The following is a 15,316-nucleotide window of genomic DNA, read 5'->3' as shown; positions in this document are numbered from 1 at the left end:
TCTCTTCTACAACAATTGACTCAAGCTAAGTAAATTAACTGTCGTTAACCAGCCATTACAATCAACAGACGTTCTCATTCACTCTGAAGGCAGTACAACCAAAGTGCATGGGAGCTTTAGACTCACATTGGGGGGTGACATTAAATTCATTAAATATTATGGGATGAATTAAGTGTATGGGGCTTACGGTTCAGTCCAATGTCATGGAAGGTGAGGATGACGGGGCGGTCTCCTTTGGGCACCCCCTTCATGGTGCAGTGGATCCTTCCATGGGGAGTCTCTACATTGTGCTCCTAAAGATGGAATAAACCATGGTTAGCAAATAGGGGTACCACAGAACTCAGTCAACTTTCTGAGAAAATGTTATCCATAGCAAAAATAAACATTATTGAAGAACTCTACCCGACCTGGACAAGGTAAACCCTAAGCGAAACAGAGTTGAACTGCACCAAGGTATCCATGCTTAGCAGAGAATGGTATTCCAGAACACTGTTCAAACGCACCAATACAGCCTATAGCTCATGTGGTGAGCCCTGAAGATGGCAGTGGAGAGAACTTTATTTCATGTTTTACTTTGATCTGCATGTGTTTTTTCTCCAATACTCAACACATTGTAATCAGAATACATCCACTGACTTTAAGTCCTTCTGAATAAGAGAAAATGCTAAATGACCTAAATGTAAATGCTTCATCCGTTAGAGCCATTCAAAACAAAACACATCCATACAGCACATATCCAACCTTCTGTGAATCAGACCATTGGCTCATGCAAAAGAAGTTTGCCTTTCTGCATCTAGTTCTTTCAGTATGTTCCGTTTCTTGAGGAGTCGTCAGCCAGAGCGTCTGGCAGTAATAATCAACAATATTCAATCCCACATCATGATTTCTGACGGATGCATATTACTTCAAAGGGACCATTAATCCCCAATATTTCTTTAGTCTGAGATGTTCTCTTCATTTCAATCCCACAAAGGTATAAACAGACGAAAAGCTACAGAAGGTAAACAAGCCCAAGACTATCCATCAAAGCACACTATCAACTATAGACAGAGAGACCCACTAGTACTCACAGAGGTTTCAATCTCAGCCATAACACACTCCATGTCCGAATCCCCCTCAAGAACCATGTTTCCTAGTGCCTTTTTGGTCACCCGTAGGGAGTAGTGAACTGTGAACGAATGTAGTGTTCTGAGCTATAGATCGAATTGGTGGTAAGCTTCTGTAAAGGTGCTTATGAGGGCACTTCCCTGAGGGTTGTGTTTTATACCCCTGGTACTTACTACTCTGCATAAGACCTGGCCTCCCATGGTGCTTTGCACGGTGGTCAAAACAAGATAATTCTAGCTGAAGAGATCCTTAAATTGGATCAGCACAATGTCAGACAGTGGGGCAGCATGGGATATTTAGTGAAGAGTAGTGCAAAGTGAAGAGTAAGCAAGCCATCAGATCAATGGGAATATACAAGAGCAATGATTAACCTTTAACCCCTTTTGTCAAAATATCCTAATTTGTCAACACATCAGGCAGTCAAGAAAGTGACAAAATAGCACTGGCAACACTAGCAATATAATGAATTATTACTTTTCATAAGCATGTCTGACGCCTTTATAGTGTATAAACTCATAGTATGTTAAGTCTGTCTGTGGTAATGTTTCAATAGATTGAAAATGACAAACTCGGGATCGTTATGAGATACATATCTTGTCTCATTGGTCTATTTCACAATAATCTGGGATAACAATCCACCATTATCAATTAGGGAGAACCATCTTTATACTACTACTCGATAAGATAAGAGACTATTGGCCCCTAGGGGGAATTTTGTTTGAGACATTGTGTGAAGGTTCAACTTCATAGGTGGCCGGTAGCCTAGTGGTTAAGAATGGTGGGGCCAGTAACCGAAAGGTCTCTGGTTTGAATCCCTGAGCCAACTAGGTGAAAGATCTGTGCCATCAAGCAAGGCACTTAACCCTAATTGCTCCTGAAAGTCACTCTGGATAAATGACTTTGTCATAAACACCATACACTGACCAAAACAACTCCAGTTTGAGACCCTTAGGAGGGAGGTTGGGTGTAGAATAGAAGGTCAGGGGCAAAGTCAAGACCCTAATGGCACCCCTATCGCACAGCTTTTGACCAGATTTCTAGGGCCCTGGTCCAAAGTAATACACCACATCAGGAATAGGGTGTCATTTGGAATGTAATAAGAGTCAATTACATAACTGAATCCAGTTCAACCAAGTCTTCCCTCCAGTAAGAACATTCACATAACCTGTTTACATGACTGGAGGTTAACAACTGACGGCAGTGCCACCTAGGTAGCCAGGGCTAAATTAGTGGCCGTTTGATGCAGACACATGCTGAGCTAATCCCAGACGAGGCCGAGGGAGAGGAGGAAGGAGGAGGGATACGTGTGGACCTAGTGTGTCTGAAGGCAGCCTCGGAATGGGACAGATGGATGAAGTGTCCCTCCTCTACCTACGTCACTAGGGCTCCAAGACACAAAGTGATTTTGAACGTTGCCCTGGAAACCCTTAGTTGACTAATCCTAGCCGTCGTGAGGGTCGGTTAGCACGAGATGGTTGGCTGCAGGGGGCATACCTCTACTGGCCTCATAGATAACACTCTAGAAGGAAAAGCTGTTTGACTCCCAGGTTGAGAGTCAAACATTTTTAAAGGCACTTCAACAAGTTAAGCATGATTGTTAGGTAGTGGTTTCTATGTGGTGCTATCCAAGGTCCTGAATGTACGTAGTTGGTACAGTATGTATGCTGTACAGTTGAAGTTGGAAGTTCACATACACCTTAGCCAAATACATAAAAACAGAGTTTTTCACAATTCCTAAACCTAGTAACAATTCCCTGTCTTAGGTCATTTAGGATCACCAATTTATTTGTGTGAATGTGAAATGTCAGAATAATAGTAGAGATAATGATTCATTTCAGCTTTTATTTTTTTCATCACATTCCCAGTGGGTCAGAAGTTTACATACACTCAATTAGTATTTGGTAGCATTGACTTTAAATTGTTTAACTTGGGTCAAACATTTCGGCTAGCCATTCACAAGCTTCCAACAATAAGTTGGGGGAATTTTGGCCCATTCCTCCTGAAAGAGCTGGTGTAACGGAGTCAGGTTTGTAGGCCTCCTTGCTCGCACATGCTTTTTCAGTTCTGCCCATACATATTCTATAGGTTTGAGGTCAGGTCTTTGTGATGGCCACTCCAATACCTTTACTTTGTTGTCCTTAAGCCATTTTGCCACAACTTTGGAAGTATGCTTGGGGTCATTGTCCATTTGGAAGACCCATTTGCGACCAAGCGTTAACTTCCTGACTGATGTCTTGAGATGTTGCTTCAATATATCCACAGCATTTTCCTACCTCATGACGCCATCTATTCTGTGCAGTGCACCAGTCCCTCCTGCAGCAAAGCACCCCCACAACATGATGCTGCCACCGCCGTGCTTCAAGGTTTGCAAGCCGCCCCCTTTTTCCTCCAAACATAACGATGGTCATTATGGCCAAACAGTTCTATTTTTGTTTCATCAGACCAGAAAAGTACGATCTTTGTCCCCATGTGCAGTTGCAAACCATAGTCTGGCGGTTTTGGAGCAGTGGCTTCTTCCTTGCTGAGCCGCCTTTCAGGTTATGCCGATACAGGACTCGATTTACTGTGGATATAGATACTTTTGTATCTGTTTCCTTCAGCATCTTCACAAGGTCCTTTGCTATTGTTCTGGGATTGATTTGCACTTTTCACACCAAAGTACGTTCATCTCTAGGAGTCTCCTTCCTGAGCGGTATGATGGCTACGTGGTCCCATTGTGTTTATACTTGCGTACTATTGTTTGTACAGATGAACATGGTACTTTCAGGCGTTTGGAAATTGCTCCCCAGGATAAACCAGAATTGTGGAGGTCTACAATTTTTTCCCATGATGTCAAGCAAAGAGGCACTGAGTTTGAAGGTAGGCCTTGAAATACATCCACAGGTACACCTCCAATTGACTCAAATGATGTCAATTAGCCTATCAGAAGCTTCTAAGGCCACAACATTTTCAGGAATGTTCCAAGCTGTTTCAAGGCACAGTCAACTTAGTGTATGTAAACTTCTGACCCACTGGAATTGTGATACAAGTGAAATAATCTGTCTGTAAACAATTGTTGGAAAAATTACTTGCATAATGCACAAAGTAGATGTCCTAACCGACTTGCCAAAAGTATAGTTTGTTAACAGGACATTTGTGGAGTGGTTGAAAAACGAGTTTTAATGACACCAACTTAAGTGTATGTAAACTTCCGACTCCAACTGTGTGTCAAGTCAACAGATGGTCACACAAACTAATACGACAGCAGGCCATACTTTTTCCACTTCAGATTACACAAAGGGTGTGGTCATCTCTTAGTATCAAAGAGCCCAACATGTGGACAAATCTTCCACCACAAATGGCTAAGGGGCACCAAGTGCTGCAAGATGAAATATAAATCATTGCCCACTAGATGGGGCTAAATAATATTGAAATATCCTAACCTCATCTACGTGGAAATTCAACTGAGGGTAGGCGCTACACTGAAACAAGTGGATCATGTGTGGATTTGTATGGATATAAGTGTGGACCATAGGGACATACCTTTATCACGAGTTGTGCTACAGCCTCTCTCAACCCCTAGAAATGACAGAAACAGAACAGTTATAGAAAGTTAAAGAGATACTTCAGGGTTTGGTGAATGAAGCCCTTTATCTACTTCCCGAGTCAGATCAACTTGTGGATACCATTTTTATGTCTCTGTGTGCAGTTTGAAGGAAGTTGCTAACTAGTGTTAGCGCAATTGCTAACTAGGGTTAGCACAATGACTGGAAGTCTATGGTAAGTGCTAGCATGCTACTAGATACCATAGACTTCCAGTCATTGTGCTAGTCAGCATTGACTTGAAAAACTACTTCTAACTTCCTTTATACTGCAAAAATCCCAAAGTATCCCTTTAAATTAAGCAATTAAGATATGATAACAGAGACAATAACTGTCCTTTGGGCTGAAATATGTTTTAAATATAAAGAAAGTGAAAAATGAATTTCTGTATCCATAAGGACCAGTTTCATTGTACTGTGTACATATTTCGGACAATTCCTGACATGCTAAACAGACATAATTCATCTATGGAGTTCAGCTGTCATATAACAACAAAGTGTGAGCTACATGGTACTACTGGGCATGGTATAGATAGAGTGACAGGTAGAGCCTCTAAGATGAGTGCAGATGTCCCCTTCTGCAGCTGCTCTGTGACTGGCTGCATCCTGTATGTAGTATCCTGGACTGTAGTGTACTCTACAGTGTAAAGTGCTGTGGTGTTAGTGCCAACCACAGCCTGTGTCAGGTAGGGAGGGGCTTTGGGATTCCAGTTCAGTGGGGGAAAAGGCCAGGGGGCAGTGGGTTGTTGTTGACATGGCATACAAAGTTAATATTTGCACTTGTCTTTTCCTACTAGCACTGACTTTGCTGATAAATACTTTGTGAGGAAATATATACTTACTTGATATGACGCGTTCTTGTCTCACATAACTATCTTAAAATGAATGCACGAACTGTAAGTCGTTCTGGATAACAGCATCTGCTAATGACTAAAATGTACATTTTTCACAGACAAGTAAACCTGCAGGCTATACATGCAAAGCAAATCACGTGTCTACTTACTGGCAATTCCCTGTCAACAAGCAGGGGTGCTTTTGATGCAACCTGGATATCATCCATGTCTTTCAATTGAGGAAACCTGGAGGGAGAGAGGGATGGTGGGAGAGAGAAAGAGGAGAGGGAGAAAGAGTGTTATTTAGACCCATGAGCACTGGTTCAGCCAGTGGTGGAGTGTTCCTTCATGTTGGGAACCTTTCAATGAAAGGAAGTTTCATATTACACACGTGCCTTTCTGATACTGTAGATGTGTTTTCGTATCATGTTATTAGGATAATAACTTATTACTGAGAAAAACACTAATAGAATCTCATTAAACAGGTTCCAATGTGGATCTTATATGTACAGATGTAGGATCTTAATTTGAGCCAGTTTGATACAGCAGGAAAATAGTCCTGCAGCAACAGGAAATGTGAATTATTATGTGGATTATAATGAAGAGACATTTTTTTGTAGGGGTTGATACATTTTTTTGTTACGGCAAATCAAGTCTGACATTTTTAAGTGGAACCTACAAACTTTAGAAGCTCTTTTAATCCTTGAATACACAACATGTTTGCTGAGAAAATTCTCAGCTAAAAAAAAGTGTGTTCAAATTAAGATACTACATCTGATACTACACCCCAACCAACCAAAAGTGAGAAAAGGCCTTTTCATTTCCATGACAACATCAGACTGTACAATTAGAATAAATTCTTATTTACAATGACGGCCTGCACCGGCCAAAACCGGACGACGCTGGGACACCCAAACCCAGCCGGTTGTGATACAGCCTGTAGCAACCAATACAAGTTAATAACAACTTTATTACTAAAAAGGCATTACAAAGCCAAAGTCGCTTTTCACTGCGCTACATTTTCTATAGCTACATTTCACTGTATAGCAGTACACCAGGCCCTATAGCTACATTTCACTGTATAGCAGTACACCAGGCCCTATAGCTACATTTCACTGTATAGCAGTACACCAGGCCCTATAGCTACATTCCACTGTATAGCAGTACACCAGGCCCTATAGCTACATTTCACTCTATAGCAGTACACCAGGCCCTATAGCTACATTTCACTGTATAGCAGTACACCAGGCCCTATAGCTACATTTCACTGTATAGCAGTACACCAGGCCCTAAAGCTACATTTCACTGTATAGCAGCACACCAGGCCCTATAGCTACATTTCACTGTATAGCAGTACATCAGGCCCTATAGCTACATTTCACTGTATAGCAGCACACCAGGCCCTATAGCTACATTTCACTGTATAGCAGTACACCAGGCCCTATAGCTACATTTCACTGTATAGCAGTACATCAGGCCCTATAGCTACATTTCACTGTATAGCAGCACACCAGGCCCTATAGCTACATTTCACTGTATAGCAGCACACCAGGCCCTATAGCTACATTTCACTGTATAGCAGCACACCAGGCCCTATAGCTACATTTCACTGTATAGCAGTACACCAGGCCCTATAGCTACATTTCACTGTATAGCAGTACACCAGGCCCTATAGCTACATTTCACTGTATAGCAGTACACCAGGCCCTATAGCTACATTTCACTGTATAGCAGTACACCAGGCCCTATAGCTACATTTCACTGTATAGCAGCACACCAGGCCCTATAGCTACATTTCACTGTATAGCAGCACACCAGGCCCTATAGCTACATTTCACTGTATAGCAGCACACCAGGCCCTATAGCTACATTTCACTGTATAGCAGTACACCAGGCCCTATAGCTACATTTCACTCTATAGCAGTACACCAGGCCCTATAGCTACATTTCACTGTATAGCAGTACATCAGGCCCTATAGCTACATTTCACTGTATAGCAGCACACCAGGCCCTATAGCTACATTTCACTGTATAGCAGTACACCAGGCCCTATAGCTACAGCTACAGTTTCCAATGCATTCTAAACCAAAATGAACTCAAATGAACTCTTAGGAGAGTTGCTCCGGCTGTTTGCTATTTCGACAGAGGCGAGGGAGAAATGAAATCAAGCTGCTGTCTGCAGATCATGCTGTTGTGGATCGTAATGCCATTTTGGTAGGAGAGTGGGAGTGCTGCTGTGCATGCTAATCAAATCAGATGGTAAACAGGCGGGGGCTTTGTGTCCGGCAGGCCGAGGCAGGACAGGCAGGCAGGCCGAGGCAGGACAGGCTTGTATAGGCCAGGAGTCAGGCTCTTCCTCTGTGGTGTGGTGGGCTAACTGGGCTTGGCCAGCTCACAGGAAGCTACTGACAAGGCACAGCTTCCATAGCTCCCATCACACACACATTCTCTGTGACTAATCCTCTCTCATACCCTCTCAGTAAATCTCTCCCTCTTCCTGCCTCACTCTTTCTTTCTTGCTGTGTCTCTCTCCCCCTCTGCCTCTCCTGCTCTCAGCTATAACAGTATATTTTGCATCTGATCTACCTACAGCTTTGAGATGCGTCTCTACAGGTTTCAGATGCGTCTCTTCTGGGTAATCTTTAACCTTTTACTGCAGTGATGCTAAATCAGTGGGCTAAACATTATTGGTAGTCTTAAACAAATTTACTTTGAAACAAAAGTGTGCACCTCACACACACATGGTCATGGGCAAAAAAAGGAGAAACCTGTACCATGTCAGATATAATGTTGAAATGTATTACATTTTGAGTCTGCGTCCCAATATTACACTTTATATACATCAGAGAAGACTGAAATATAACAAAACTGTGACATACTGTATGTATCCATTTTTTAAACGCAAGAATCTTTATTAATTATGAAAAATATTAACAACATTCCACTCATGAGGCCAAAAGGGGCACTTTTGGCCATTGACTGCATGAAAGGGCTACAGGAAGTGATTCATTTTTGGGCATCTGGCCAGCTTTTCAACAAAACATCCTCCTGACTCTAGGGTTTTGTCCCAAATAACACCCTATTCCCTATGTAGTGTTGGTCAAAAGTAGTGTACTACATAGGTAGTCATTTGGGATGCACTTCAGCCAGGCCTCACAATAGCGTAGAGATGAAGAGTAGTATAAAAATAATAATAATAATTTAAAAATAATTTAAAAAGGGAAATATTTCTGTGGTTTTTAGGAAAAACATGGACGCATTCTACTGCAAATCCTTTGTTGGAGAAACTGTCCGCCAGCTCCCACTGACATTCCAACATTCAATTCAACTGAAAGCATGTGAGAGAAGTTACGCAACCATAAATAATCTGGAAATTCAGATAACAGAAAATATTTCTTTACAGCAACAAGTTTAATCCTACTTAGCATAGGAAAGTAACATTAAACCCAAACCAGTTTCCAGACCTGTAAATAGGCTAGGTGCTGAGCAAGTAGTTTGAGGCCACTAGGCAAACCTATATTTACAAGATAAGATTCCCTTCTGACGCCCCATAACTAATATTTTACCTGGCGGTATCAAACACCTCTCAGGACATCAGTAATGTCTCATTGAGATCCACATGGGGCACCTCACGAGTACAGAACTCTCTCCCAATCCAATTCAAATGGCTTTAGTGGCATGGGAAACATATGTTTGCATTGCCAAAGTAATTGAAACAGGTAATAAACAAAAGTGAAATAAACAATCTAAAACGTTTTGTCCCATATATATATATATATATATATATATATATATATATGGGACAAAACGTTTGTACCTATATATATACAGTGCCTTGCGAAAGTATTCGGCCCCCTTGAACTTTGCGACCTTTTGCCACATTTCAGGCTTCAAACATAAAGATATAAAACTGTATTTTTTTGTGAAGAATCAACAACAAGTGGGACACAATCATGAAGTGGAACGACATTTATTGGATATTTCAAACTTTTTTAACAAATCAAAAACTGAAAAATTGGGCGTGCAAAATTATTCAGCCCCCTTAAGTTAATACTTTGTAGCGCCACCTTTTGCTGCGATTACAGCTGTAAGTCGCTTGGGGTATGTCTCTATCAGTTTTGCACATCGAGAGACTGACATTTTTTCCCATTCCTCCTTGCAAAACAGCTCGAGCTCAGTGAGGTTGGATGGAGAGCATTTGTGAACAGCAGTTTTCAGTTCTTTCCACAGATTCTCGATTGGATTCAGGTCTGGACTTTGACTTGGCCATTCTAACACCTGGATATGTTTATTTTTGAACCATTCCATTGTAGATTTTGCTTTATGTTTTGGATCATTGTCTTGTTGGAAGACAAATCTCCGTCCCAGTCTCAGGTCTTTTGCAGACTCCATCAGGTTTTCTTCCAGAATGGTCCTGTATTTGGCTCCATCCATCTTCCCATCAATTTGAACCATCTTCCCTGTCCCTGCTGAAGAAAAGCAGGCCCAAACCATGGTGCTGCAACCACCATATTTAACAGTGGGGATGGTGTGTTCAGGGTGATGAACTGTGTTGCTTTTATGCCAAACATAACGTTTTGCATTGTTGCCAAAAAGTTCAATTTTGGTTTCATCTGACCAGAGCACCTTCTTCCACATGTTTGGTGTGTCTCCCAGGTGGCTTGTGGCAAACTTTAAAGGACACTTTTTATGGATATCTTTAAGAAATGGCTTTCTTCTTGCCACTCTTCCATAAAGGCCAGATTTGTGCAATATACGACTGATTGTTGTCCTATGGACAGAGTCTCCCACCTCAGCTGTAGATCTCTGCAGTTCATCCAGAGTGATCATGGGCCTCTTGGCTGCATCTCTGATCAGTCTTCTCCTTGTATGAGCTGAAAGTTTAGAGGGACGGCCAGGTCTTGGTAGATTTGCAGTGGTCTGATACTCCTTCCATTTCAATATTATCGCTTGCACAGTGCTCCTTGGGATGTTTAAAGCTTGGGAATTTTTTTTGTATCCAAATCCGGCTTTAAACTTCTTCACAACAGTATCTCGGACCTGCCTGGTGTGTTCCTTGTTCTTCATGATGCCCTCTGCGCTTTTAACGGACCTCTGAGACTATCACAGTGCAGGTGCATTTATACGGAGACTTGTTACACACAGGTGGATTGTATTTATCATCATTAGTCATTTAGGTCAACATTGGATCATTCAGAGATCCTCACTGAACTTCTGGAGAGAGTTTGCTGCACTGAAAGTAAAGGGGCTGAATAATTTTGCACGTTGTAATTGTCATTATTACAAATAATTAATCGGTAATAGAGGCCGATTCATCGGTATCGGCTTTTTTTGGTCCTCCAATTATCGGTATCTGCGTTGAAAAATCATAATCGGTCGACCTCTATTGTGCAGTGTAAATACGTGGTCTGTTGTCCAGTAATTTGGTGAAAAGCCAATTTGACATTTGCTTACTTAATTGTTTTCACTGATGAAATGTATGCAGAAACACTCCTTACTCTCTCTCTCTCTCTCTCTCTGAGCGCACTAAGATCTTACAACCTCCTAAGCACATCTACAACAACTAGAATAAACATGTATACCCTCCTAATGAGCATGATTCACATAGGCAAAACGTTCTGCTACAGACTGGCGTAAACCGTAAGGTAGGCTAAACGGCCTAAATAATGTATATACCGTATTCTGACACTAATATTTCAGTGACATTTCTTGTTAAATTCAGGGGAAGGCAAAATATGTTAACTTTAACAAAGATGGATTCATCACTCATATAAATAACTTGTCAGTGGTGGTAAGCCATGGAGGTGTTTTGTTAGTTACTCTCCAACTGTGTGGGAATATGACAATGACAGTATTGCCACAGATACAACTGTGTGGTGGTCAACTGCGTATCTGATCCTAAGCTTCCTGAGGTTTCCTTCCATTCTTCTGTTCTTCTACAATTTGTGCGTAGACACGAACAACAGACAATTCACTAAAATAATCTGGCCTGCAGAAGTGAGACTGCCTTATGCAATCATCCAAAACAGGAAATATTAGAGGGAGAAAGTGTCTGCGTTACAAATATTCAACACTTTCTGACTGAGAAGGCCTTAAATGTTGAGATCGACTGCTTAAAACAAGATAATGTAAGTTATATGTTACAAAACACCAAATCTCCGCTACTTTGTTGACAAAATCCATTTGTGGACTACTGATTAGAATTGGGAAGCAAAGTCTCCCTTTTAGATAGATAGAATTAAGGCCACTGCCACTCTGTCTTCCCCTTCATATGGGTTAAATCCAGAAACCAATCCAGCTACATCTACACAAACAATGATTACTTCCCTAATCTTTCGTCGCCCAGTTAATCTGTCAAATCCCCTCATTCGGAAATATTAGCAGCAGGGCAGGCTGCTGCTTGCTAAATTAAGCTCTTACAAACATACATTTTGAGATGGTAAAAGATATCAAAATGTATGTGCATGGCTCATACTAGGGGGATGATACACAGTTATTTTTGTCTTTATGCACACTCACAGGACCTTACACACTTACCCACACCGACACTCCAACACACATACAAACACTCACTCCATCATTGCTCACACAAATATGCACATACATTTACACGCACTCACATACAATCATCATACAGTGGGGCAAAAAAGTATTCAGTCAGCCACCAATTGTGCAAGTTCTCCCACTTAAAAAGATGAGGCCTGTAATTTTCATCATAGGTACACTTCAACTATGACAGACAAAATGAGAAAAAGAAAATCCAGAAAATCACATTGTAGGATTTTTAATGAATTTATTTGCAAATTATGGTGGAAAATAAGTATTTGGTCACCTACAAACAAGCAAGACTTCTGTCTCTCACAGACCTGTAACTTCTTCTTTAAGAGGCTCTTCTGTCCTCCACTCGTTACCTGTATTAATGGCACCTGTTTGAACTTGTTATCAGTATAAAAGACACCTGTCCACAACCTCAAACAGTCACACTCCAAACTCCACTATGGCAAAGACCAAAGAGCTGTCAAAGGACACCAGAAACAAAATTGTAGACCTGCACCAGCCTGGGAAGACTGAATCTGCAATAGGTAAGCAGCTTGGTTTGAAGAAATCAACTGTGGGAGCAATTATTAGGAAATGGAAGACATACAAGACCACTGATAATCTCCCTCGATCTGGGGCTCCACGCAAGATCTCACCCCGTGGGATCAAAATGATCACAAGAACGGTGAGAAAAAAATCCCAGAACCACACGGGAGGACCTAGTGAATGACCTGCAGAGAGCTGGGACCAAAGTAACAAAGCCTACCATCAGTAACACACTACGCCGCCAGGGACTCAAATCCTGCAGTGCCAGACGTGTCCCCCTGCTTGAGCCAGTACATGTCCAGGCCCGTCTGAAGTTTGCTAGAGAGCATTTGGATGATCCAGAAGAAGATTGGGAGAATGTCATATGGTCAGATGAAACCAAAATATAACTTTTTGCTAAAAACTCAACTCGTCATGTTTGGAGGACAAAGAATGCTGAGTTGCATCCAAAGAACACCATACCTACTGTGAAGCATGCGAGTGGAAACATCATGCTTTGGGGCTGTTCTTCTGCAAAGGGACCAGGACGACTGATCAATGTAAAGGAAAGAATGAATGGGGCCATGTATCCATCAGCAAGGGCATTGAAGATGAAACATGGCTGGGTCTTTCAGCATGACAATGATCCCAAACACACCGCCTGGGCAACGAAGGAGTGGCTTCATAAGAAGCATTTCAAGGTCCTGGAGTGGCCTAGCCAGTCTCCAGATCTCAACCCCATAGAAAATTTTTGGAGGGAGTTGAAAGTCCGTGTTGCCCAGCAATAGCCCCAAAACATCACTGCTCTAGAGGAGATCTGCATGGAGGAATGGGCCAAAATACCAGCAACAGTGTGTGAAAACCTTGTGAAGACTTACAGAAAACGTTTGACCTCTGTCATTGCCAACAAAGGGTATTTAACAAAGTACTGAGATAAACTTTTGTTATTGACCAAATACTTATTTTCCGCCATAATTTGCAAATAAATTCATTAAAAATCCTACAATGTGATTTTCTGGATTTTTTTTCTCATTTTGTCTGTCATAGTTGAAGTGTACCTATGATGAAAATTACAGGCCTCTCATCTTTTTAAGTGGGAGAACTTGCACAATTGGTGGCTGACTAAATACTTTTTTGCCCCACTGTATATATGCTGCTGCTACTTTGTTAATCATATATCCTGTTGCCTAGTCATCTTACCTCGATACATATCTACCTCTATCGATCCAGTATCCCTGCACATGGTAAATATGGTGTTGAACTGACCCTGTATACAGTATGCTTATTTACTTTATTGTATTCTTCTTATTTTTATATCTTCTGTGTTTTGTTTCTACCGTGTTATTTTTAGTATTATATTGTTATTGATTACTGCAAAGGCATTTCACTGCATGTGACATTAAAACATGATATAGTTGGTCTGTGGATACCACAAAAACATACGCTAATAAGGTAAAAGGTTGAACCAATTCAAATGAGAGGGGATGCTACAGAAACTGAAGGATGGGTATTTCACTACTAGACGGTCACTGCGTAGGCCATCTTACTTTGGACTTAGCTACATTCATTAGTGATAGCTGCCAAGCATACTTGTGAAAACAAAAATAATGTATCATAATTGAAAAAATATCCTCTCAATCCTGAAAGACCCTGTCCTTGTTATATCTCTTAAACAGAAATGTATCTTGAAATAGTGAGAACACTGACATTACTTCCTAATGAAAGAGACAAATATTTCCCTTTTGTATCATATTTTGTCACTTTTCTTCTGAAAATAATTGTCATGCCATCTTAATGTCACACTTCATCTTCTGCCCATGCTGTCACGTCCACAATTGCTTGACTGTAGGCAACCACCCCTGGGTATTTTGACTACACATACTAATAAAAACACAAACGCAAGCTTGTGCACCCACTATTACACAAACAGAAGCAGAAGGTATACGGTTGTTTCGTTATGAGGTAGAGGCGTCCACAGAATCCGGTCACGCAGCCACTCCATTGTTGAAAACGTAAACAAACAATCTTCCTGTGTGGCTTAGCGGTGCTCGTGGCACGTGCATAGCAGCATGTAATATGTTTACACGCAATAGCAGCTACACTGGCACGAGCATCTGGACAGTTTAAAAAGGACCTGTATATTTAGGACCTGCATTTAATGTGGAATGCGTTGTAATATCCTGAGATCTACCAATAAAAAAAAGAAATACATCTCGACTTTCAAATATCTGACTGAGTGGAAGTTATAACATCAAAAATAGATACTATAAAAGGAATACAAAATGTGAAAAATATCGATATCACTATAGTCAATGAAAGTACGATTTTATACAAACCAGAAACAAAAATAAAATGCAGACTTACAAAGTGTAAAGTTGTATAGAAATTACAACGTCATAATAATTATGATAACCATATTCATCGTTCTCTTGTATGCAAAATAACTTACCTGTAAAGCTTGATTGTCCACTGGTGATCACCCACAACAAGTCCTTAAACACTCTTTAAATGGTTTGCAAATCGCCTCAGTACTATTTCTTCACTATAACAAAGATTTGGTTATTTACTACGTGCAACTGAAGCGCGGATGTATCGGACGTTTATAAAGACCTCAGACCAGCCTCTTTCCCCTTCTCCACTTGCTATTGGGCAATATCGCTGCATTTGGTAAAACAGCTACACAGTTTAATGCGGTTGCACGACAAATGGGATGACACAGAGACGGCTGATTAA

General features: G+C 41.1%; 1 protein-coding gene across 2 annotated transcripts in view; it reads right to left on the bottom strand.

Moving 5' to 3' along the window:
* LOC109907185 (protein NDRG1) overlaps positions 1–15,316 on the bottom strand; it is a 24,676-nt gene extending 9,360 nt beyond the window's left edge. The window contains exons 1-4 of one of the 2 annotated variants that reach the window (XM_020505004.2): positions 15,033–15,316; positions 5,692–5,767; positions 4,630–4,665; positions 188–293 (exon numbers count right to left, since the gene is read on the bottom strand). In XM_020505004.2, coding sequence (XP_020360593.1) covers positions 188–293; positions 4,630–4,665; positions 5,692–5,748 — 199 coding nt within the window. In that variant the 5' untranslated portion in view covers positions 5,749–5,767; positions 15,033–15,316. Of the gene's footprint in view, positions 1–187; positions 294–1,070; positions 1,256–4,629; positions 4,666–5,691; positions 5,768–15,032 lie in introns of those variants that run through there. The other variant, XM_031795135.1, reaches the window with a different exon arrangement.

The sequence above is a fragment of the Oncorhynchus kisutch genome, linkage group LG17 (genome assembly GCF_002021735.2).
Source record: "Oncorhynchus kisutch isolate 150728-3 linkage group LG17, Okis_V2, whole genome shotgun sequence".
NCBI classification, from domain to species: Eukaryota; Metazoa; Chordata; class Actinopteri; order Salmoniformes; family Salmonidae; genus Oncorhynchus; species Oncorhynchus kisutch.
Note: the sequence above shows the minus strand (reverse complement) of the source record. Positions and strands in the feature narration are given on the sequence as shown.